This window comes from Somniosus microcephalus, chromosome 7 (assembly GCF_052327205.1).
Source record: "Somniosus microcephalus isolate GS21.2 chromosome 7, FLI_Smic_1.0, whole genome shotgun sequence".
In the NCBI taxonomy this organism is placed as follows: Eukaryota; Metazoa; Chordata; class Chondrichthyes; order Squaliformes; family Somniosidae; genus Somniosus; species Somniosus microcephalus.
The window spans coordinates 190,476,450-190,501,849 of record NC_140993.1 but is presented as its reverse complement, the minus strand read 5'-3'; the positions used below and the strand labels follow the sequence as shown (position 1 = coordinate 190,501,849).

Below are 25,400 nucleotides of genomic sequence, written 5' to 3'. Positions count from 1 at the left end.
CAGCTATAGGATTGGATTCCTGCCCAGAACCACTTACTCCTAGCAATGGAATCAAAAATGGAGACAGATACTTGGTTGGTGACGTAATATCATTTCAGTGTGATCGGGGGTACTCTCTGCAGGTAAGCAGTTGAAGTCATAATGAACAAGTCATTACTCCTTTTACGAAGCTTCACAGAGTCTACCATTCCATTTAGTGCTGACACAGATCATTTATATGTATGTGTTCAGGTAATGTTTTAGAGTCTAAAAGGGGAACATTTACCGCCTCAGTCGCACTTGATTCCTATCCACCGCTATATTAACTGCACAGATTTTTTAGGCGGGCACCTTATGAATACCTGAAAATCAGGTTCCTGACATGTCATTAGGACCTCTTTTAACATTTTTATTTTTTAATTTATTCATTCATGGGATGTGGGTGTCGCTGGCAAGGCCAGCATTTATTGCATATCGCTAAATGCTCGAGAAGGTGGTGGTGAGCCACCTTCTTGATTCACTGCAGTCCGTGTGGTGAAGGTACTCCCACAGTGCTGTTAGGTAGGGAGCTCCAGGATTTTGACCGAGTGACGATGAAGGAATAGTAATATATTTCCAAGTCAGGCTGGTGCGTGACTTGGAGGTAGTGGCATTCCCATGCACCAGCTGCCCTTGTCCTTCTAAGTGGTAGAGGTCATGGGTTTGGGAGGTGTTGACAAAGAAGCCTTGGCGAGTTGCTACAAATCATCTTGTAGATGGTACACACTGCAGCCATGTTGCACTGGGTGTGGAGGGAGTGAATGTTTAATTTGGTGGATGGGGTGCCAATTAAATGGGCTGCTTTGTCCTGGAGGAGTGTTGTTGGAGCTGCACTTATCCAGGCAACTGGAGAGTATTCCCTCACAATCCTAACTTGTGCCTTGTAGTGGTGGTGGAAAGGCTTTGTGGAGTCAGGTGGTGAGTCACTCGCTGCTGAATACCCAGCCTCTGACCTGCTCTTGTAGCTACAGTATTTATGTGGCTAGTCTAGTTAAGTTTCTGTCCAATAGTGATTCCCAGGACGTGATGGTGGGAGATTCGACGATGGTAATGCCATTGAATGTCATTACAATCCAGTCCGACCAATTACCACCCCATCAGCCTACTCTCAATCATTGGCAAAGCGGCACTTACTCACCAATAACCTGCTTATTGATGCTCAGTTTGGGTTTCACCAGGACCACATGGCTCCAGACCTCATTACAGCCTTGGTCCAAACCTGGACTAAAGAGCAGCATTTGAACGAGAATGTCACTAAGGAGCCCTAGTAAAATTGAAGTCAATGGGAATCATGAAACTCTCCACTGGCTGGAGTCAAACATATCACAAATGAATTTGGCTGTGGTTGTTGGAGGCCTCATCTCAGCCCTAGGACATTGCCGCAGAAGTTCCTCAGGGCAGTGTCCTAGGCCCAACCATCTTCAGCTGCTTCATCAATGACCTTCCTTCCATCATAAGGTCAGATGTGGGGAAATTCGTTGATGATTGCACAGTGTTCAGTTCCATTCTCAATTCCTCAGATAATGAAGCAGTCTGTGTCTGCATGCAGCAAGACCTGGACAACATTCAGGCTTGGGCTGACAAGTGGCAAGTAACATTGGCGCCACAGAAGTGCCACGCAATGACCATCTCCAACAAGAGAGAGTCTAACCACCTCCCCTTGACATTCAATGGCATTACCATTGTTGAATCCCTCCACCATCAACATCCTGGTGTTCATCATTGAGCAGAAACTCAACTGGACCAGCCACATAATTACTGTGACTACAACAGCAGGTCAGAGGCAGGGTATTTTTGCAGCGAGTGACTCGCCTCCTGACTCCCCAAAGCCTTTCTGTAAAGTCTACGGGTTGTTTAGTTAATTAATACACAGACTACCAGAGTAACTTAAAACAGGACTTTACTATTCGAAGGTCAGGGCGAATCTGCCCAATAAATCCTGACACAGCACTTATATACCGGTGTGGTCACCGTCGGTATTACAGTATACAGAAGCTAACAAAGTAGTGCAACACCTAAAGTAGTTCTCTTAAAGGTGGACGGTTACATACAATAGTTCTCTTAAAGGTAGACGGGTACATACACTACAATCCTCCCTTTTTAGCTTACAACATACTGATTCCCCATTAAACATACATTATAACATATATACAACTTTATGCAAGACAGTTCACAGATTCAGTCTCTCTGGAGGTTTCCGGACTCTGTCCGGATAACGCCTCGGTGGTGTCGTAACTCCCGGCGGGGTAGTAGGTGCTTCTGGCAAGGTCGATTCGGCTTGAAGGACAGTGTCAGGTTCATCTGATTCCAGTATTACCAGATCGGAGGTAGGTGTTCGGGGTATCTCTGTCTCAACATTAACCGTGTAAGGTGGTGGAGTAGGTTGGCCATTTGTGGCTGACCCTATGATCTGGTCAACATGGCGCCTTATTATACTGTCCCCAATGTCCACCGTATACATCAACGGCCCTAGCCTTTTTCCAATAGTTCCAGGCTGCCATTTCTCGGTACGGTAGTCCCGGGCCAAAACTTGTTGACCTATCTGAAAAGATCTAGTTGGCCTTTCATTCATGCCCTGGAATTGCCGGTTCTCTACGTCCCTTCTGACGTTTGGCTTAAGCAAATCCAGCCGGCATCTTAGTTGTCTATTAAAAAACATCATGGCGGGAGTTTCATTTGTGACCGCATGTGTTGCATTCCTGTACGCCAACAAGAAGCTATCCACCTTATGTTGTAAGTTAATGGCTTCATTACCCATGGCCTTTATGGCCTTCTTGAAGGTCTGGACAAACCTTTCAGCCAATCCATTGGAGGCGGGATGGTATGGGGCTGACGTGTAGTGCTTAACCCCATTGCTCTTTAAGAATTTCTTGAATTCTTCGGACACAAATTGCGGTCCATTATCAGAACAGATCTGTTCCGGCAGCCCATTCCTAGCAAACATGGTCCTTAACACTGTGATGGTTTTTTCCGTGGTGGTGGTGGACATCTTTATTACTTCCGGCCACTTGGAGTGTGCATCCACCGCTATTAGAAACATTGAGTCCATAAATGGACCAGCAAAGTCGATGTGTAGCCTTTGCCAAGGAGATGAGGGCCACTCCCATGGATGCAGAGGAGCCTGTGGTGGCGCGTTTTGGACCTTCTGGCATCCTAGACAGCTCTTAGTGATTTCTTCGATGTCCCCATCAATGCCTGGCCACCACACAAACGCTCTTGCTAGGTTCTTCATTTTCACTCCACCCAGATGTCCCTCGTGCAGCTCCTTTAACACCTTCTGTTGAAGTTTGGGTGGAATCACCACTCTAGATCCACACATCAGGGTTCCTCGACACACTGACAGCTGTTCTTTTCTCTGCGAAAATGCTGGCAGCGTTGGTTCGCCCTGTGCTGGCCATCCCTCCACCGTTAAATCATAGACTCGTGAGAGAGTCGGGTCATTTCTTGTTTCGTTTTCGATCATCGAATTTGTTACTGGTAGACATTCCACTATGGATGAGTGGAACATCTCTACCGGGTCCACTGTAGTCGCTTCTTCTACTATCGGCAATGGCAAGCACGATAACCCATCAGCATTTCCATGCTGTTTGGACCTTTTGTATTCGATGTCATATTGGTGTGCCCCAAGTAACACGGACCACCTCTGTAACCTTTGCGCTGTCATGGTGGAAACGGCCTTGTTAGGGTTGAATATGGACACCAACGGCTGGTGGTATGTCAGTAATGTGAACTTCTTGCCCTGCAGGTAATGATTGAATTTCTTTACGCCCCACACAAGGCTGAGGGCCTCCCTATCTATTTGAGCATAATTTCGCTCCGCGGAGGTCAATGATCAGGACGCGAATGCCACTGGCCTTTCCGAGCCATTTGGTAACTTGTGTGCAAGTACTGCTCCAATTCCATAGGGGGAAGCATCACAAGCTAGACGAAGAGGTAACGTTGGGTTGAAATGAGCCAACACTTCTTCAGAGGTAATCAACGCCTTGCTTCTGCGAAAGGCCTTTTTACATTCCTCACTCCACTTCCATGGTACTTCTTTCCGCAACAGAGCATTCAGCGGATGCAGCACCGTGGATAGATTCGGCAGAAACTTGTGATAATAATTAATCAACCCCAAGAATGATCTTAACTGTGATACGTTTTCCGGAGCGGGGGCCTTCACGACAGCTTCTATCTTGTCAGGTGACTTGTGCAGCCCCTCTCGGTCAATGACATGACCGCAGTACGAGATCCGTTTTTGGAAGAACTCACATTTCTTGCGATTAACTCGAAGGCCATATTCCTTCAACCTAGTGAGCACCAGTTTCAAATTTGTGAGGTGTTCTTCCTCGTCTTCTCCCGTAATCAGGATATTGTCTAAGTAACACTGCGTGCTTGGAATTCCTTGTAATACCTGCTCCATGGCCCTCTGCCAAATTGCTGGAGCCGAAGCTACCCCAAAAACCAGTCTATTATGATGATACAAGCCTCTGTGTGTGTTGATGGTGAGGTACTGACGCGACTCTTCCTCGACTTCCATTTGTAAGTATGCCTGTGCCAGGTCTATCTTGGTGAAGTGTTTCCCTCCAGCCAACGAAGCAAAGATATCTTCAATCCGCGGAAGCGGGTATTGTACCATGTGAAGCACCGGATTCACTGTGATCTTGAAGTCTCCGCAGATGCGGACCTTCCCCGGTCCCCCTGGCTTGTTACTTGGTGAAGACTTCATGACGGGAACAATGGGCGTGGCCCACTCACTCCAGTCCACTTTTGACAGTACCCCTGATCGTTCAAGTTCTTCCAGTTCTGCCTCCACAGCAGGTCGTATCGCGTAAGGTACCGATCTGGCTTTGAAAAATTTTGGGCTTGCATGTTCTGCAATCTTAAGCTTTGCTTTAATTCCTCGCAGTGTTCCCAGTCCTTGCTGGAATACCTCTTTAGCTTCGTCCAATATTCTGGACAACCGTTCAGGTTTGACATCTTCCTTTCCGGAATCTACCGCCATGGTGTTTAGTGAATGCCAGTCTATCTTTATTTTCCTGATCCACTCCCGTCCCAGAAGTGGTGGACCTCCCTCAGGCAACACATACAGGTCCATCCTTTGGTGATCTTTGTCCTTGTATCTCACCTTGACTTCTATCTTTCCGATGGGGTATACTTTGTGCCCCGTGTATGTCTGCAATACTAGTTCCGTACCCCGTAGGGGAATATGCTTGAATAACTTTTTATAATCATGCTTATTCATGACCGTCAACGCCGATCCGGTGTCCACTTCCATTTTCACTTGGACTTTTGCAATCTGTAGTGTGATCCAGATAGCTTGTCGGTCAGCTTCATTACTCACATTGTGAATTCTCAGACTATCCAGTTCCTTGCAGTTGGAGTGTGAGTCCGAATTCTGTTCTTCCGGACTCTTCCTAGTCACCTCATGTACCTTTCTGTACCTCTTTTGTGGTGACTCATTATTGTTGGTCTTCTTTCCTGACTGGCATACCTTAGCTATGTGACCGAGCTTGCCACATTTCCTACATTCCTGGTTTTTAAACCAGCATTGGTTCTGGTTGTGTGTTGTCTTCCCACAACGATAGCATTTCGTTGTACCCGAAGTAATTTGCTGCACACTGAGTGCCGCTGCATTTCCGCCGTTCCTTTCGCTGCGGCTTCGTTCGATGCAGCAATAAGGACAGCCTTATCAAGTGTAAGATCGTTCTCTTCGAGCAGTCGTTTTTGTGTTTCTTCCTTCGACATTCCGCACACGAATTTGTCTCTGAGTGCCTCTGCCAGATTTTCCCTAAACTGACAGTGTTTCGCTAGCCTACGCAGTTCAATCATGTACTCCGCGTTGCTTTCCTCTTTCCGTTGCGTTCTCGTGTAAAATTTGGATCGTTCCACTAACATCAGTGGTGCGGGGTTAAAATGATCCTTCAGGACAGCAACAATATCATCGAAAGTCTGATCCGCCGGTTTAGCTGGTGCTAGTAGATGATTCAAGAGCCCGTATGTCTTCGCGCCCATCGAGTTTAGCAAGGTTATAGCTTTGTCATCTTCTTCTATTTTATTGGCCTCACCATAGATCTCAATGCATTCCACATACGTGGCCCAGTCTTCTACCTCGGAATTAAAATCGTTGATGTTACCACGCTTAGGCATCTTCCTCTCTTCCTGATAACACCACGATTATTTCTTTAAATTTTCTTTTTTTTTCTTCAAGATGGCGGTTCCTGCGAAAATGGCGGTTTCCCGCGCTTATCTTCTCTCCCCGCCCACTTCAATGGCGGTTCCCCGCTTCTGTCTTCTTCTCCGCCTAATGGCGGCTTCCCACGTTTCTTCCCCTGGCGGGAGGGGTACACTTTCCCCACGGGCGACGGCCGCTGGCTTTCAGGTTCACAGCCTGCACGTCGGCTTCAGTGCTTTCCCTTTTCTCGGCAGGGCAACCGGCGCTGGGTACACCCCGTTGACGGCGAACAGTTTCAGCCGCTGGGCTGGCTCTCGCTCAGTTCCCCTTGCTCGGGCTCTGTCTCTCTCCCGCTCGCTCGGCTCTACCGGCGCTGGGTACACCCTGTTGATGGCGAACAGTTTCAGCCGCTGGACTGGCTCTTGCTCAGTCTCCCTTGGTCGGCTCTGCCTCTCCCGCTCGCTCGGCTCCCAATCGCGCCTCCCAGCCCTCTCGCAGTCCGGTGCTTCCCTCCCCGGCTGCGGCTGAGTTTTTATATCTTCCCGCGCCTACACTCCCGGTCGCAGCGCTTCGTGGCTTCGGTCGCTGCCCGGCCTTTTTCGCCGGCCGCGGTCTAGCTGTCTCACGACGCCGTTGCGTCCCCAGCCTGTCTGTACCGCGGCTTCCTTGCTCCACGCTGCCCCAGTCTCAGCGCCTCTGGGCCCGACTTCTGTCCGGCTCCTTTCCCCCTCGACCGTGGTCGAGTGCACCGCCTTTATCCTCCGGTTATTCTTTTTACTTTTCCCTTACTCACAGTCACCGTGGCCGACTTGCTTCTCGTGCTGATCGGCTCACTCCTCACCGTGGCAGAAGGGACAGTCAGTGCCTGTTGCTGATGGAAGTCTTTGTCTCTGAATTCTTCCTCCTTTCCAGCTCTGCAGACTCGAGTTTTCTCCCAGCAGAATGACGAGGGCGGTTGCCTCTTCTCGACGCTCGTTAACTGCTTTGGAAGTATTGTTGCCGCAGGGTACGATCGGACTCGTCGCCACTGTAAAGTCTGTGGGTTGTTTAGTTAATTAATACACAGACTACCAGAGTAACTTAAAACAGGACTTTACTATTCGAAGGTCAGGGCGAATCTGCCCAATAAATCCTGACACAGCACTTATATACCGGTGTGGTCACCGTCGGTATTACAGTTTACAGAAGCCAACAAAGTAGTGCAACACCTAAAGTAGTTCTCTTAAAGGTGGACGGTTACATACAATAGTTCTCTTAAAGGTAGACGGGTACATACACTACACTTTCCACCACCTACAAGGCAGAAATCAGGAGTGTGATGGAATACTCTCCACTTGCCTGGATGAGTGCAGCTCCAACAACACTTAAGAAGCTCGATACCATCATCACTGGGTCAAAACCCTTGAGATGCTCGTGGTTGGCGACCTATGGGAGCTTGGCCCTGAGAGGGCCCAACTATAGACTTCAGCATCTCAGCTGCTGCCGAGGCAGTCTGGCTCAGCTAGCTTTCTGGCACTGTGGCAGGTATTGGTTGAGGAGGTGGTGAGGGAGAACCGGTGAGGGAGCAGACGTGCTGACATCATGAGAGAGGGCAACATGTGCCATTGCCACTCCCATGAGGCTGCGCCTCATCACTCCCCTTGATCTGCGGAAGAACAGACATGAGGATGCCAGTGACACCTTGAAAGCCCCTATCCATGTGGCCCACCAGTCCCTCCAAGGTAGAGCAGATGCTGGAGCCCAGAATCGGATTGGCTGCAGTTTGAGCTTCCAAAAATGTTGCAAAAGCTGGTGACAAGATGCCTGATGTAAATGCCAGGCTGCAGCATCAATGGAGGGTGCCACACTCTTCATGGAAGACCACAGAGTGTGGATGCCCTGTGATAGGACGCCACACAAGGTGGAAGCTGACACCTCCAAACTTTCTCACCCTGTATGATGTAACCCTCCAGTATTTTTATTGGTTTGCAGCCCTCATTTTGCCTGACGTTGCTGCTTGGCTGCCAGGCATTTGACCTTGTCTCATGTTTACAGTACATGTGATAAAACACTATAATTCCCATCATTTGAATCTGCCAAAATCATTTGTTTGAAAGAAATTTACACCAAGGTTGAATTCCACTGCAATGTCTGCTGATCTTATTCACAGCAAGGCACTCCTGTAATAAAAAAAAGAGTCTGTTGTTGGATTAATTCTTGTATGATGATCTCTGTAAACAGTTTTTCTTAAACCATACTGTACTTGCATCTTCTTGCAGGTTCATGCCACTTACTTGATTTTTTTTTATAACTGACAGATCTTTGAATAAAATATGTTGCTTTCTTTAGGGGCATTCCCATATAACGTGTATGCCAGGACCAGTACGGAGATGGAATTATCCTATTCCCATGTGTATAGGTATGTATGTTTGCAATTTGTTATTCTGTAAATTAGATTAAATTTAATGTATTCCTGTTTCCTGGCCTTCCTGACCCCGCCCACATAATGTACCCCTGTTTCCTGGCCTTCCTGACCCCGCCCACATAATGTACCCCTGTTTCCTGACCTTCCTGTCCCCACCCACATAATGTACCCAATTCCTGACCTTCCTGACCCCGCCCACATAATGTACCCGATTCCTGACCTTCCTGACCCCGCCCACATAATGTACCCGATTCCTGACCTTCCTGTCCACGCCCACATAATGTACCCGATTCCTGACCTTCCTGTCCCCACCCACATAATGTACCCGATTCCTGACCTTCCTGTCCCCACCCACATAATGTACCCGATTCCTGACCTTCCTGACCCCGCCCACATAATGTACCCGATTCCTGACCTTCCTGTCCACGCCCACATAATGTACCCGATTCCTGACCTTCCTGTCCCTGCCCACATAATGTACCCGATTCCTGACCTTCCTGTCCCTGCCCACATAATGTACCCCTGTTTCCTGACCTTCCTGTCCCTGCCCACATAATGTACCCGATTCCTGACCTTCCTGTCCACGCCCACATAATGTACCCGATTCCTGACCTTCCTGTCCACGCCCACACAATGTACCCGATTCCTGACCTTCCTGTCCCTGCCCACATAATGTACCCGATTCCTGACCTTCCTGTCCCCGCCCACATAATGTACCCGATTCCTGACCTTCCTGTCCCCGCCCACATAATGTACCCGATTCCTGACCTTCCTGTCCCCGCCCACATAATGTACCCCTGTTTCCTGACCTTCCTGTCCCCGCCCACACAATGTACCCCTGTTTCCTGACCTTCCTGTCCCCGCCCACACAATGTACCCCTGTTTCCTGACCTTCCTGTCCCCGCCCACATAATGTACCCCTGTTTCCTGACCTTCCTGTCCCCGCCCACATAATGTATCCCTAAGTACAACAGTACATGTACTTAATTTCAATGGAAATGAAAATCAAGTGGTCTCTAACAGGTCACCAGTGCTCAGTGAGCCATCTATCCTTCCTCATCAAATGCACTAGTGATTTCTATTGCAGCATATGTATGTGTATATTTGTGCTGGTTTACAAAGTATTAACTGCACGGAAACAGGCCATTCGGCCCAACAGTCCATACCTGTGTTATGCTCCACATGAGCCTCCTCCCACCCTTTTACATCTAACCCCATTTAACTTGGGTGATCGTTGCTGCTCTAATAAGTGGCACTCCTTGGGTTTGCTTACAGTGTGACTAGGCCTTATTGCTTTGTGAAAAAAGCAGATGCTATATTTAGGAGTAAACAAGCACAGTTATCCATCTGAGTACTGCTTTGTAATTACATGCACTGCTGTACACTAGAATACAATCAGAGCATGCGGACATATTGCTGTACTACATACACTCCAAACATCAGCTTTTAAAGACAACCCTTTTAAAACTTTTCAACCCAGGTGGCAGCTTGTCAACATTTAACGAGAATTTTTTTTGTCACTAACATTGGAGATTGTCAGTATCAACAAATCAGATTGTTTAGAAAGTAGGACTGAAGTCAATCAGATGTTATTTTCTCCCATTGTTGGTGGCACACCACCTTGAGGCAGGAAATGTAAAATGAGCTGCTCTGTTTCTTAAACACCCAGTTATGGATGTGTTTAGTTAATGTTTATTCCCCAAAGAAGTTATATATAATAACTAAACTGATAAAATACAGCTTCTAAAAACCTTCCATTTTCCTCGAAAGGACATGTCTGAGAATTGCCTGACTTTTGTCTCCTATTTATGTTTCTTTTCTTCAATATTGGTTACAACTATTTTTTTGGAGATAAGGGCCTAGAAATTCACTATAGCCCCGTTTGGGGCGCCAGCCTCGCCAGGGCGCTAAAAGTAGCGCCCCGGAAGCAGTTGCGGCCGCCCGCCGGAAATTCAGTTTGCGCGCCCCAGAGGGAAGCGTGGCGCTACTGGAGGCGCCCCGCATCCCTCTTGGGGCGCTGCAGCTGAATATCGCTGCACAACGCGCTGCGGCACTGCAGGCCTTCCTCCCCTTCTTAAAGGGGAGGGGCCTTGTGCAGCGCAATCGAGGATCGCGAGTGCCGGCAAAAGAGCCCGGCACCGAGGAGAAGTGCCGGGCTCTTGGAACGCAGTCGGCACTCCGCAGGGATGGGGGCTCAGGAGGCCGGGGACGGCAGCGCAGCGAGGTGCTGGCAGGCGGCCAGCAAAAAAAATGGCCGCCCCGCACCTCTCCTTTAATTAGCGCCTGTACCGCCACAGGTAGGCCCCCCTGAACCAGTCGCAAATAGCGCCCGGCGTTAAAACAGGAGGCGCATCTAAATATCACGATCGGGGCGTTAGCGGGGCGCTGCACACACCGATGACGTCAGCAGCGCAGCGCTAATGGCTAGCGCCGCCATTAGCGTCCCGCTGAATTTAATGGGAGGCGTGGCCAGTGGCTTCCAACCCACTTAGCGCCCTCTTAAGGCGCTAATGGGTGGCGCAGCCCACTGAATTTCTAGGCCAAGGTGCCTTGCTGTGAACGCATTAACTGGCTTTAGTTGGTCATTTCTGTCACTGTATCTGTGAAATTGTCGCGGTTTGGTAATAAAATATGGAATAGGGCTTGAATTGGTGATATGTTTAACTTAATTAAAATACATACTGAGATTCACATTCAGAATTACCATAGGCTCCAAAATGACCCAGACTGCTCTCAAGCTCTTTCTCCAGAACATATCTATGATAAATGTAAGAAGTCACACAACACCAGGTTATAGTCCAACAGCTTTATTTGAAATCACAAGCTTTCGGAGCTTGTGATTTCAAATGATTTCCACTTCACCTGACGAAGGAGCAGCGCTCCGAAAGCTTGTGATTTCAAATAAAGCTGTTGGACTATAACCTGGTGTTGTGTGACTTCTTACATTTGTCCACCCCAGTCCAACTCCAGCATCTCCACACCATATCTATGATAGGTTGTTCATAAATAGTGAGCTGTCTGAGGTCCAGGTTAAGTGGCTCATAAGCTGTTTGAGAATCATAAAAAGGATAATTATTATAAGTGCATTGTGATTGGTTGGTTGCTATTTTTGTTCCAGGAATCAGATTTTAAAATAATGCGTTCCCACAGTTTAGTAAGCAGATCATAAATTTCAAGGAAAGAGACATTCCTCCTTGCTTTTGAACAGAGGAAAATACAATCCTCAATCAAATGCATTATTACTGTGAGAAACTGAAGTCTCAGACTTGCGCTGGACATATTCTTATAACTGTGATGGTGATCTGAGTAGTATTGCTGAGGATTCACAAGAAAAATTGGATACTTGCATTAGTAAGTACATGTTTGAGGATGTTATGACAACAGTTTTGTTTCTTTCTCCGTTTTTTAAAAAAACATAAAAGAAAGCCTGTTGCCTTTTTAAAAAAATCAGATAAAACAAATCATTTAAGCTAAAATCTATAGGGTAGGAATTCCGGTGTTGCATTCCAGTGGGGCAGAACTCCACTTTGATCCCATCCCAAATCCAGGGGACAAGCTTATTTGGGGTGAGCACCCATACCAGTAGTGGCGCATTGTGAGTGCCCATCCAGTGTAAAAGCCAGATTTTTAGTGCACTCTGTGGGAGGAGATACAGGTAGCTGTGGCTGAGAATGCCACAGTTTCCCAGGTACAGGATTGTTACCCCCTCACTGGTGGTGCCATACATTAATGGCAGTCAGTCCATCTGGGATCAATCGCTATCTGATTTCTCCTTAGTGTGGCCCAATATTCCATGTATGCCTGCTGCCGTACCTGGCTGCCTTTCTGGAAGAGACCAGAAATCTTCCTCCCCACCCCCTAATATGGCCTTAAACTGATGTTGGGATATATAGTAAAGGAAATTTCTGTGGAGAATTTCTTGTAAATAAGCGTAACTTCCTTGCTAAGAAAATATGGTAGGTAGTTTTGTAATTGTTTTAAACCTGTATTTTTATTGGTTTGCAGTTCTCATTTTGCCTCTGTTAATGTTCCTTTATGTACTCTTACAGCCCAATGTGGTGGTTCTCTAACTGACTTCAGTGGGGTCGTTCTTAGCCCCGGATTTCCTGGAAACTATCCCAGCAGCTTAGATTGCACTTGGACGATAACGCTACCTATTGGCTTTGGTATGTCTAAAGAAATGGAATAGTTTGCATCTTGTACAACAACTGCAGCTGTCTATTGTCTGGAGCGAGATGACGCCCATCTGTAGTAACAGTAGTAATTAGTTGTCCTACTTTATGATGTTCAATAAATGAATCCACGTACTGTCTGTTCTGCACACCTTAATATATGAGGATGCAATCCTTCATTCAGGATGACATTGGTTATGTATTTTTGTTTCATGTACCTTTAAGAATCTAATTCATTTAATTTTCCTTTTATGTCATTCGTAATCCTTAGGTGTGCACTTGCAATTTGTCAATTTTTCCACGGAGACAATCCACGATTACATGGAAGTGCGGAGTGGGTCTGTAGCAACTGGGACAGTAATTGGTAGATTTAGTGGTCCTCAGGTGCCAGCACCTCTGTTCAGTACAACCCATGAAACCACCCTGTACTTTCACAGTGATTATTCCCAAAACAAGCAAGGCTTCCGCAGCATCTATCAAGGTAAGTGTCGAAAAATGGAAGTGATTAGATGTTATTGAAAGTTTGACAAATGGCACTCGTACACTTTCAGATGCTTGACACTGCATTCCCAAGGAGACGCACACAAACGTTCTTTTATTATTCACATAAAGCACTTTGCGCAAATATGGTTGATATGATCTGCCGCCAGGGCTACATTTGGGAGCAGGAAATTGCCAATTGGACCAATTTTCTTCTGCTTTGTGTCAAGAGTATGCTTATTTCTTTGACAGGAGTAGAGGAAACAAAGGGCATAGACTGGTGATGCCACTTTGTGTGCCCTTCCAGAGGTTTTCCAAAGTTGTGGGATGGGGGGGGGGGAGCAGGCAGGGGGGTGGGTGTTGGAGATCTTCCATCTGGTGTCGGAAGAAGCATACAACTGTAATGGTAATGGCGTGGGAATTATGTAAACATCCCTCCTATCTCAATTTCTTGAGCTTATGCCCGTTAAGGTGGCTTATACTTTTTCAAATGCTTCCATGAATGGCTGGAAGGGATCAGGTAGCTGTTTTAAATTAATTTGTGCAAAGGTGCCAGTTTGTTTGCAGCTATTTTGAACAGCACAAAACAGCAAACGTTCATCGTGGTTATCCTGGAATATACAGCAAACACAGTGGGCAAAGTGAAAAATAGGTGAAATTCTTCCCTTATACATAAACATACAATACAGCTTGCACTGGTGCAATATTTCTGAAGATTGTTCCCTTGTACCTTTATACACCTCCACAGTGTGAATTAAATTACATAAATTATAGCTGAAGGTTTTTCTTTTAGAATTATTTTAGATAGTAACAAAATAGTTGAGGACAGTTTAAAAGAGTTTTAAAATCAAAACTAAGAAACCTAAATTAAATTTAATGTGCTTGGTCTGATGCATGCATGATTAAAATGATATAGACAGAGAACTTTACTGAGTCAGTGTGAGGGAGATGAATTAACACACAAAGTTAAAATAACACATCCACTGAAGCAGTCTGCCATCATCACCCTATCTGGCTCATTAACCCTTTCAATTGGGTTGCTCTGATTAGGTTATCAATAGTGAGTCTTTATTTTCCTTTTTGTATTTTATATCAATGAAATATAGAACAAAAATGACATTGGGCTGAATTTTAATGGGAAAACCCAGGAAAAAGGCAGGGCCTGTTTTGCTTGGGAAACCTCCATTTCCCACATACAACCAGACAGATTTTTAGGCTGGCTGCCTGCGGGCGGGCGGGTATTCCTTTGGCACTAGGCTGCAGAGAGGAGGGAGGGAGGAATTGTGTGGGGTGGACGGAGGAGCGGGAATTGGGGGTGGGGTGGGCGCGTCGGAAACAATCGGGGGCTGGAATGCCAGACTGCGGGCCGGATGAGCAGATCGGTGATGGCAGGTGCAGAGGGTGGGGTGGGGAAAGCCTTGTGGCGGGGGGGCTGGGAAATCGGAGGCCTTGGTGGGGGGGGGGGGGGGAATTGGAGGCCTCGCAGGGGGTTGGCTCCGATTGTGGGATGGGCTAGGTAGGGACATTGGATCCAGGAAGTAATGTCCCTACCTAACCCACCGCCCATGATTGGAGACCACGCCCCACGAGGCCAACGATTCCCACCCCCCAGGCCTCTGATTTCCCCTCCCCCCACACAAGGCCTCCCCCATCCCACCCCACTGCACCTCCGGTCGTCCAACCAGCTAAAGTTAAATTCAAAATGGAGGATAAAGCAGAGGCTTCCAGCCTCGTTATAGTATTTAAATAGTCGATCGGCCTCCTGGCAACGTGTGCTAACCTCCCCCCGTCCCATCTCCAATAAAACCGGATGAGGCTGTTTTCTGGTCGGGGTTCAGATTTTTAACACTTTAACTTCCCACACGACCTGTCTTTTAGGTGAAAATTACCCCCGTTACGTCAATGATTACTTTTCATGACTGTTTTAAAGATCGCTGTTGAGGGCAACGGTCCTGGATTTGCAAGTTGCTATTGAGTGAATTGGATCTAAATGCTAGTTCATGTTATAACCCAACCTAGCTGAATCTAGTGAGTTAAAATGGAGTTGAGAAAAAATACACATCAGCCAACAGGAGCAGAGAGCAGTGGAATTCTGCTAAGCATGATTGGAACAAACGAAACCCAATATATATATATTTTGCAACTCTCCTTTAACGTCCCAGTTAAGTTGAAGCCTAAAGAAATAATTTACAGTAAACTCTTTGAGGGGAGCTATGAAAAATGCTCTCTTGGTGCAGTTGCCCCTTTAAACAAACATCGCAAAATATGCGGAGAGTGAATTGGAGCCTCAGCAGAAGTCCTTTTTAAAGAAATGTTTCCATGAAAAGGCAGTAACTTACCTGTTCAAATGGTGTGCTTTGCTATCCAAGGGAGCAAATATGTTGTTGTGATGGCAAATGATTAAATCCTCTGTGACAGAAAGCAGTTGCCAGGCAATGGGCTGACTGATGCGAAATGCTCTGGCAACAAAATCTGTCAAGCAAAAAAGGAAGAGTAGAATTAAGCTACTTTTTAAACTAGCATGACAGAATAAATTCCTTTCCCCTCTCACTCTGAGCAGACAAAGGGGAATACTAATTGCTTATCTTCAATCTGAATGGAATGATGCACTGTAACAGTTTTAACTTTACATGAATCTAAAAAACTGCTTAGAATAAATTAACCAGAGAAAATATGTTGCCCTGATCTACCAAAAAGGGGCAGGTTTCTTGAGATTAATAGTATTTTCCTGTTCCTAAAATATCTTATGCTGTTATGTTCATATCCAGTAACAACCTGGCAGCATAGAGCCAGAGCACTTCTGTAAGGTTCTGCTATTCTGTGGCTTAACCAGCACAACCATCACAATCGCTGTAAAATCAATTACTAAGTTACGTGGTGAGGATGTGAATGATGAGATGACAGAATTCAAATGCCATGGAACACTAAAGGTATGGCGAGACTGATTATTAAGCAGGATCCACAGTGGTGTACCACAGGGATCGGTGCTGGGTCCTTTGCTGTTTGTAGTGTACATTAATGATTTAGATATGAATGTAGGAGGTATGATCAGTAAGTTCGCAGATGACATGAAAATTGGTGGAGTGGTAAATAGCGAGGTGGGAAGCCTCAGGCTACAGGACGATATAGACGGGATGGTTAGATGGGCAGAACAGTGGCAAATGGAATTTAACCCTGAAAAGTGTGAGGTGATGCATTTTGGGAGGACTAACAAGGCAAGGGAATACACAATGAATGGTAGGATCCTAGGAAGGACAGAGAATCAGAGGGACCTTGGTGTGCATGTACATAGATTCCTGAAGGCAGCAGGACAGGTAGATAAGGTGGTTAAAAAGGCATATGGGATACTTGCCGAAATGGCCTCTATCTGCACTGGTGATTCTGTGATTCTGTGATTAGCCGAGGCATAGAATATAAGAGCAGGGAGGTTATGATGGAGCTGTACAAAACGCTAGATAGGCCACAGCTGGAATACTGTGTGCAGTTCTGGTCGCAACACTATAGGAGGGATGTGATTGCATTGGAGAGGGTGCAGAGGAGATTCACCAGGATGTTACCTGGGCTGGAGTGCTTCAGCTATGAAGAGAGATTGGACAGGCTGGGGTTGTTTTCCTTAGAGCAGAGAAGGCTGAGGGGGGACCTGATTGAGGTGTACAAAATTATGAGGGGCATAGATAGGGTAGATAGAAACTTTTCCCCTTAGTAGAGGGGTCAATAACCAGGGGGCATAGTTTCAAGGTAAGGGGCAGGAGGTTTAGAGGGGATTTGAGGAAAAACTTTTTCACCCAGAGGGTGGTTGGAATCTGGAACTCACTGCCTGAAAGGGTGGTAGAGGCAGGAACCCTCACAACATTCAAGAAGCATTTGGATGAGCACTTGAAATGCCATAGCATACAAGGCTATGGACCAAGTGCTGGAAAATGGGATTAGAATAGACAGGGCTTGATGGCCGGCACGGACACGATGGGCCGAAGGGCCTCTTTCTGTGCTGTATAACTCTATGACTCTGTGTACTGAGCAACTCTTCATCCTCAGAGATTTTAATCTCCATCTCATCACCTTGCTCTCTCCTCTAATTTCACTGCCTTCTTTAAACTTCTCCCTCCATATAAAGTCCCCTACCCATATTCATGGACATCACCCTTGGCCTTGCCATCTCATGAGGTCTCTCCACCCCCACATGTCTCGATCACATTCAAGGCCATCTATGACTACTTCCTTGTATCCCTCACGAACCTACCCCCATCTAGCCCCACTTCCTTCTGCATCCAGCACTGGAAAAACTGTCCCAAGTCATTTATAACTGCACGTTCAAACTTTCAACTGCCTAGCTTTTGGCCATTTATTCACTACAGTACTCCTGCACAACACCTCTGATAAAATTAGCCATATTACTCTTGAGATATTGAAAAATTCAGTTTCTAAAAACTGATTAAAATAGCAAATGAGAGGGCACACTTGTGAAAGAAAATACAGGATGCAGTAATTATAGATAATCTTATATTTACTAATTATTATTAAGAAATAAGTATCACATGGCCATACTCCCCTATGGTGCACTTTTGATTAGAACAGAAAAATTCAAGTAACAGAAATGTAGCAAATATTTTGCTGTAATAAAAACAGAAAATGCTGGAGACACTCAGCAGTTCAGGCAGCATCTGTGAAGAGAGAAACAGAGTTAACTTTTCAGGTCAATGACCTTTCGTCAGAATGAGATGGCAACATTTATGAAAGGAAGTGTGATGTAGAATCTTTCGCAGCAGTGCAGTCAGCCGCAGTGTGATTCTGAACTGCATTTTTAAAATATTAAAAATAAAATATAAAAAAGCAAGCATCAAAAGGAGGGACATATATCATGAAAGGAAATGTTAAAGGTACCCCTGGAAGTGAAGCACTAACTACTTACTGAGTTAACTGAGTGCAGGACCTGGGCTGGAGGATACCTGTGATTAAAGTGCAAAGCACATCAGACCAAGGAGAAAGAGACACGCACACAGAATGGGAACCACTGAAAATTATGTTGGTATAGATAATTAGCTATGCCCTGCATATTGCTGTTATAAATATATATTTAACATTTTAGAAGGCCAATCAAAGCCATAATATAATTGTTAAATACGAAGACAGGCCCTCTGTAACTGAACCAGAGTGAAAGATTGTTCAAAAGCTTTTTCTAACATTAAAAAAAAAATCAAACAAATGTCTGGTGTTTTTATTAAAATAAAACATAAATAAATGAAAACTGTTCATTGTCAGTAGTGAACTCGGGTAAAGTGACATTTTCAAAAATTCTCCAGCAATTAATTTTCAGATGCTTTTATCAGCAGGTAATTCCTATTATTTTTAAACATTAATATTTTATAGATTATTATTATCTTAATGAAACTGTTAATTCAGATGAGTTTGAACAAGTTATTTTTTCAAATATAGTGAAATGCTATTTCAAACCCCATTTATAAATGTTCTTGGAAGATTGGTGAAACTTTTAAGGCATTTAAGCAAAAGTTTATATTTTCTGAGATTACTTATTCACAACACTTGGTCCAAAATATACCGGAGTCAAAAATCAAACCCTGCTTAATTTTGGGCCTTAAACAATCAGAGCCTCTACACAATGGCCTTTAACCACTCTTCACACCACTTGATGTGCTTGATTATATTGCTAAAGAAAGATTGCGTTCAGATTGGTGGTGACGGTGCCTGTGACGGTTGTATCAGACGAATGAAGCTTGTCCCCACTGAAATTGATAAGATTAATGCAAGATCGACTATGTCGCAAGAGCACCTAAATGGCCCGGCAGATATCTCAATTGAACTTGAGATTTGATGGAAGTTCGACTATTCATTTATAAGACTTTGCTGCAGCTAAAGCATGAAAAGCAAGCTTCTAAGTTGTCATACAGCTCATACACTGAAATAACATTGGTGTTTCAAGACCTTTATAATCATTCAATGTCATTTACTCATGTTATCTATCACTTAGCATTTTGTCAACTCTTTTTTTGTATTACCTATTTCAAATATGTCTTTTTACGATTGTACATGTGCCAATTTGACACCAGATTGAGTAGGTAGTATCATTGTCTAGTAAAATATGCAGGCCCCAAAGTGAACCTTTGCACAGGCCCCCACAAGGCAAGCACTTCCTCTGAGCTCATCTTTTCCATGACTCCCACCTCCTGCTCCTATCACCCCATTCCCAACTTCTCGCCCTGCCCCCATGCTAGCAACTAGTTTCATCTCCTCAAGTACTATCCCATCTCCCTTTCAAAAGCACTATCATCACCTCTTCCTCCAAAAACCACACCCTTTTCCCCCTGACCTTGTAAATTACCACCCTTTCTCCAACATCCCTTTCCTCTCCAAGGTCCTTGAATGTATTTTCGCCTCCCAAATCCGTGCCCATCTTTCCCATAACTCCATGTTTGAATCTCTACTATCAGGTTTCTGTCCCTGCCTCAGCACTGAAATGGCCCTAATCAGAATCACAAATGTCATCCTCTGTGACTGTGACCCTGGTGCATTTTCCCTTCTCATCCTCCTACTGTACACTATACTCCTTCAATGCCTCTCCTCTGTTTTTTAGCTCAGTGGGACTGTCTTTGCTTAGTTCCACTCTTACCTAACCAATTGTAGCCAGAACATCTCTTCCCACCCCCGCAACGTAACCTCTGGAGTCACCTAAGGGTCTATCATTGCCCCTTCTCCTCCTCATCCTAAGAAATGAGATCAGCTTCCACATAAATGGTGACAAAACCCTGCTCTACCCATTCTAATGCTCTCCTGGCCAGCCTCCAACAGTCTTGCACCACGTCCAGTTTAACCATCACTCCTGTTGTACATTGGCTCCCAGTCCCGCAATCCTCCAATTCTCATTCTTCTGTTTAAATCCCTCATCGCCTAGTCCCATCCTATCTCTCTAACATCTTCCAGTCCGCCCAGAACTCTCCATTGCTCTGACTGTAGCCTCTTATGCATCCTTCCTTCCTTTTGCCCTACCATGGGTGGCTGTACGTTCATCCGTCTATGCTCCAGGCTCTGCAGCTCCCTCCATAACCCCTCCTTCTCTCCAAGACCCCCTCCTACTTAAAGACTTTCCATAACCCCGGGACCTCTTTGACCAAGCTTTTGGTTACCTCTCCTACTATCTTCTTCTTTGATTCTTTTTGTCTGGTTATTTCTCTGAAGTGCCTTGGGACATTTTTCTACATTAAAGGCACTATGTAAATGCAAGTTGTTGTTTCAGGTGAGTTTCATTAGAGGACAAGCTTTTTCTTGTGTACTGTCCAGGGGTGTGAGAGAGGTGTTCAACGCACCTCTCCAGATATTATTAAAACATTTGTGTCTTGGATGGATTTGGGTTTTCTAGAGATTTTAGTGTTCTTGATGGGAAAAGTGTTCAGCATGAACAAAGAAACTATGGCAGTTTTAACAATAGATGAGGTGTCGAAGTGTTACTTGAGGTCCGAGGAGATGGTGAAGCTAAGAATATCAATTAGATGAAGAAAGACTTTGGGTGGAGCCATCTAAGGCAGGAGGTGGTATTAGACTTGCAAGAGACATGAAAATAGGGGTGAGTCCATGATCTGCCATACCCACCTGGGAGCAAAATCACCCCTTGTGTTTCTTGAAGAATTGAAAGAAACAGGATTTTCACTGCTTCATGCAAAGACATGGTCAGATCAAGATGTTTGAGTTCTGTGGGATCTTCCTCAACAGACTTAGGTTGGTAAATTACAAAATTACAATTTACATCATATTATAGACATTTGCAACATTTATCTTATTACAATTCTGTTTGGGTTAAATATACAAAGTTATTAAAAAAATATATTTCTACATGAACTAAAAGCAATAGAACCTCCATATTTTACAAAAAAAACGACCTGTTCATTCTAAAGTTTATGTGGGTGTGTTGGAGAAATGTTGCCAGAGACTTTGGGGTCGATTTTCCTGGAGCCGTCAGGCAGGGTTTTAGGCGTGTTGGGGGGGAAATCGCAAAATTAGGGGGTCGCGAGCCCCCCCCCCCCCCGCCTGATTCCCCGCCCCGTCCGACTTTCACCCCGGCGTTTCAGTCCCGCCCACAGCAGTCGGGACTGGTCTTTAGGCACCTTAATCATCAATAATTGGCATCTATAATGCCATTTTAAGGGGCCCTTGCTACTTTCAGCCTTTTCCCACGCTAAACACGCCTGCTGGGAACCCCGCTGATGAAACCTGGCGTGAACAATATCGGCTCGCTTACTTTCAGCTGCAGGTCAATCAGGAAAGAAGAGATTTAATCAGACAGCATTTGTAGGTTGCAGGACCTTGTTGTTTCAGGCTTGGGGCAACTTGTTCAAGGCTTAGGCACAGCTGTGGAAGGTTGGAGCCTCACGCACTTCTCCAGTGTGAGCTCATGGGAAGCATCACTTGGCACCCTCACTTAGCGCTTCCTCAATGGAGGCATCTACCAGAAGTATGGGAGGCCTTTTTTCCCTTCCCTTCATGCCATTAGAGGATCTCCAGCAGCAGAGGCGTCAGCAGCAGAACCAGGAACAGCAGCATCAGCAGCAGGAGCACCAGGCTACTGCTCAGTCACCTGAAGCTGCACAGGCCAGAAGGGGACAGCGCTTGGATGTGGCTTGAGAGCACCTTGCTGCGCATCAGGGGGCCATGGGGACCCATATCTGCACTGGCAGTCCTACTCAGAAGGACTTCCATGAAGGTCTGGTTTCTTTGCTCAATAGATGCCCATCGCTCCTCAAGAGATGTCATTCTATTATGAACACTCACCATGTTTTCCATACCCTGGCGACTTATCTCCTCCATGGAGGGTGCCAACCTTTCTATGGTGATGCGTTCATACGCCAGTGACTACGCAAAGACTCAGCTCATCTTCGCTATGGACTCCTCCATTCGCTCCACACTCGCAGCGACCCTTAGAGACAAAACCTGCCAGAGACTCCTACATCTGTTCATGGAGTTCCATCACCTCTGATCTTATGGATGGACCCAGAGGCAGAGGGTCGACATGCAGCTGAGCTGAGCTGGCAGAGTCCTGCGCCCTCCGACGAGGATTCTCCACTGCTGTCCCTGTCTCCACAATCTGCTGATGCTCACTTGTGAGCTGTGAAACACCAGGTGACAACACTACTCTATGTCCCGAAGGTCCCCCCGAGGTGTGAGTGTCTGCGCTGGTGCTGGGTGTGCTTACTTCTGCTGACGCTGCGCCCTCAGAGGTTGGAGCTTCCTCTGAGGAGTCTGGCTGCACAGCCTCTTCCTCCTCCACAGTGGGGACGGGGGCTCTGGATGGTACTGTGGGGGAGTAAAGGAAGGAGTTAGAGATGTAATGCCAAGGTTCTTCTGGTGACTCCCAGCGAGTTGACATCTGCTGACACCAGCATCCATGAAGCCTTGGTCTCAGTGGGAGGCCTCTTCCTCCCTGACCTAGGGAAGAGGACCTCCCTGTGGGCCCTCACCCCATCCAATAATGCCTGCAGTGAAGTCTCGTCGAATTTGGAGGCAGCTTGGGGTCTGGCACTAGCCACAGCTGCTGCATGCTCCTCTGCCATCCTGTATGGTTCGTTTGGAAGCCTTCAGAGGATGCAATGCTTGCTGTGGACCTTGAAAGCACCATGAATGATGACATCATACTGTGGGGCTTTCTGACTGGAAATAGTCAATTAGCAAGGGTTCCCACACGCTGGAAATGAATTGGCCAATTGAGGGAAAATTGCTTCGATGTGGCAGACCCATTTAGATTTGTGTGGGAACCCCGACATTTGGGGAAACCGACAATTCCCCGCACCTGCGGGAAAATCGGCCCCTTTCACTTTCAAAGCTCTATTTAGAATTAGAATTACTCCTGAGACTTTGAAATAATTTCCAAGGGAAATTTTGTGAGGCTGTGCTCCCAGCATGAGGTTTCAGTCACCGAGAGCACATGTCAAGAATCCATTTCGGATGTCAAGGTCAGTGCAGCTGATTCATGGCACACTCAATCTTTTGGTGATTAATTTTAATGATTGGAAAATAAGGTGCACTGACCTCCATCCCTGATTCTTCAATTTGCACTCACATTGAGCGAGGCTGTGCTGCAGGAACACATCCTTGTAAAATTTGCCCTTCCTGCTCTTGTCTGTGAAACAAGGAGGTGGTTGCTAACTGTATCATTAACTCACAAGTTCATATTGCAGAGATAAAAAGAAAACCTGAAAATGCAGGGAATTGGAAATAAAAACGGAAGATATTAGAAATCCACTGTGGTCAGTGAGCATGTGCCCTGTCCTAAAAGTACCGATTTTGCACTGATACAAAGTGATTTCAAATGCACACCATTACAAAAGTGATAATATTACTCAAGAGTGGAGTTGATGATCTGACTTCCAAGTACCCTAAACCATTACTTAGGCTTTGTATCCGATGTGGTATCACTCAAAGCTGATGTAGAGCCAAATTGAAGAACTCCGTCAGATGGCCAAAGAAATGTTGAAATTGATTTTCAGTTGCAAAGAATCTACATTCCTGTCAGCTCTTTCCTTACATTAAGATTTAACACACCGGTGAGTGGAACATCTTTGCCATATCTGAATGAAAGTGACCATCACACACATTGGGTAATGTCATGGTTAACAATATTTGTAGGAATGGTATCATGTGTCAATGTGTGATGCACTTTGGCTATCACATCTCCATTTGCCATCTGTAGATGATTGACTTTTCAGTAATAATACTTTTTTTTGTTAACTTGGTAGTATATGGTGCCACACTTCACAGCAGGGAAATCTCTGACTACATTTTCCCAGGTTTCTAGATAACAGTAAATGTCTTAAGCCTTCACATACATTTATCCTTGAAATGTTTCCCCTGACTCCCTACTGCCCGATTTCCTGCCATCAGCTGATGTAGAAAAGGTTTAAAGAAGCTTTTTCTCCGGCATGCAGACAATGGCTCCAATATTCTACCTTCACTGAGTCGTTTGTGAGGTGTGGCACACCAAATGCTCGGCCTCTCACAACACCTGTGCCCTCCTGGATTTGCAGGTTCTGGTCATTAACACGGCACCAATGTGCCCTATCAAGCACACCCCTTCCAAAGACCAAGTACGCTCTCATGGACTGGACTTCACTAATTTAGTATCAGAAGCAAAATTCTGAAAATGTATTCCCTCACTCCTCCTGCTCCTTGAAGATAATGGAACAAAACACCAGGAATTCGACCTATTCCTACACCTCCATGATTGAACCCTGAGAGTTACTTTCCATATATAATGCTTGGTTCCAGTGGTAAAGAACCATTTTTTGTTCCAAAGAGTCCTTAAATCATCTCTGTACATTCTCATTAACTTCTATAATGGGTCAGAGATGTTGTGATTCCACTGAATTACAGTGAAACAAACAATTTTATTGTCTAACTTGAATCTGTCATTAAACCTTTCCATAAACACGAAATAAACTAAACTTACATTTGATTTTTAACAACGCTCACAAAAATAATGTAATTTTTGATTTTTAAAACTCATTTAACAGTGTGATACTTGAAAATTAGCAATGTCTTCTTCTTCTTAGGCAGTCCCTCGGAACCGAGGATGACTTGCTTCCACATTAAAAATGAGTTTGCAGGTGACTGATGAGTCCAATGCAGGACCTACAGTCTCTGTCACAGGTGGGGCAGACGATGGTTGAAAGGGTGGGTGGGTGGGGTGCTTGGGTTGATGTGCGCTCCTTGCACTGCCTGTGCTTGGCTTCCGCTTGCTCCCGGCGAAGAGACTCGAGGTGTTCAGTGCCTTCCCGAATGCTTCTCCTCCACTTTGTGCGGTCTTGGGCCAGGAATTCCCAGGTGTCGGTGGGGATGTTAGGCTTTTTAAAGGAGGCTTTGAGGGTGTCCTTGAAGCGTTTCCTCTGCCCACCTGGGGCTCTCTTGCCGTGCCGGAGCTCCGAGTAGAGCGCTTGTTTTGGGAGTTTCGTATCAGGCATGCGGGCGATGTGACCCGTCCATCGGAGCTGATCGAGCGTGGTCAAAGCTTCAATGCTGGGGATGTTGGCCTGAGCAAGAACACTGATGTTGGTGCGCCTATCCTACCAATGGATTTGCAGGATCTTGCGGAGGCAGCGTTGATGGTACCTCTCCAGTGCTTTGAGGTGCCTGCTGTACATGGTCCATGTCTCTGAGGCATACAGCAGGGCGG

General features: G+C 45.8%; 1 protein-coding gene across 1 annotated transcript in view; it reads left to right on the top strand.

The window, feature by feature from the left end:
• Positions 1-25,400, top strand: part of csmd3b (CUB and Sushi multiple domains 3b) — a 1,929,854-nt gene that overhangs the window by 1,674,993 nt on the left and 229,461 nt on the right. The window contains exons 36-39 of the mRNA XM_085993978.1: positions 4-122; positions 8,501-8,570; positions 12,626-12,742; positions 13,020-13,229. Coding sequence (XP_085850104.1) covers positions 4-122; positions 8,501-8,570; positions 12,626-12,742; positions 13,020-13,229 — 516 coding nt within the window. The remainder of the gene's footprint in view (positions 1-3; positions 123-8,500; positions 8,571-12,625; positions 12,743-13,019; positions 13,230-25,400) is intronic.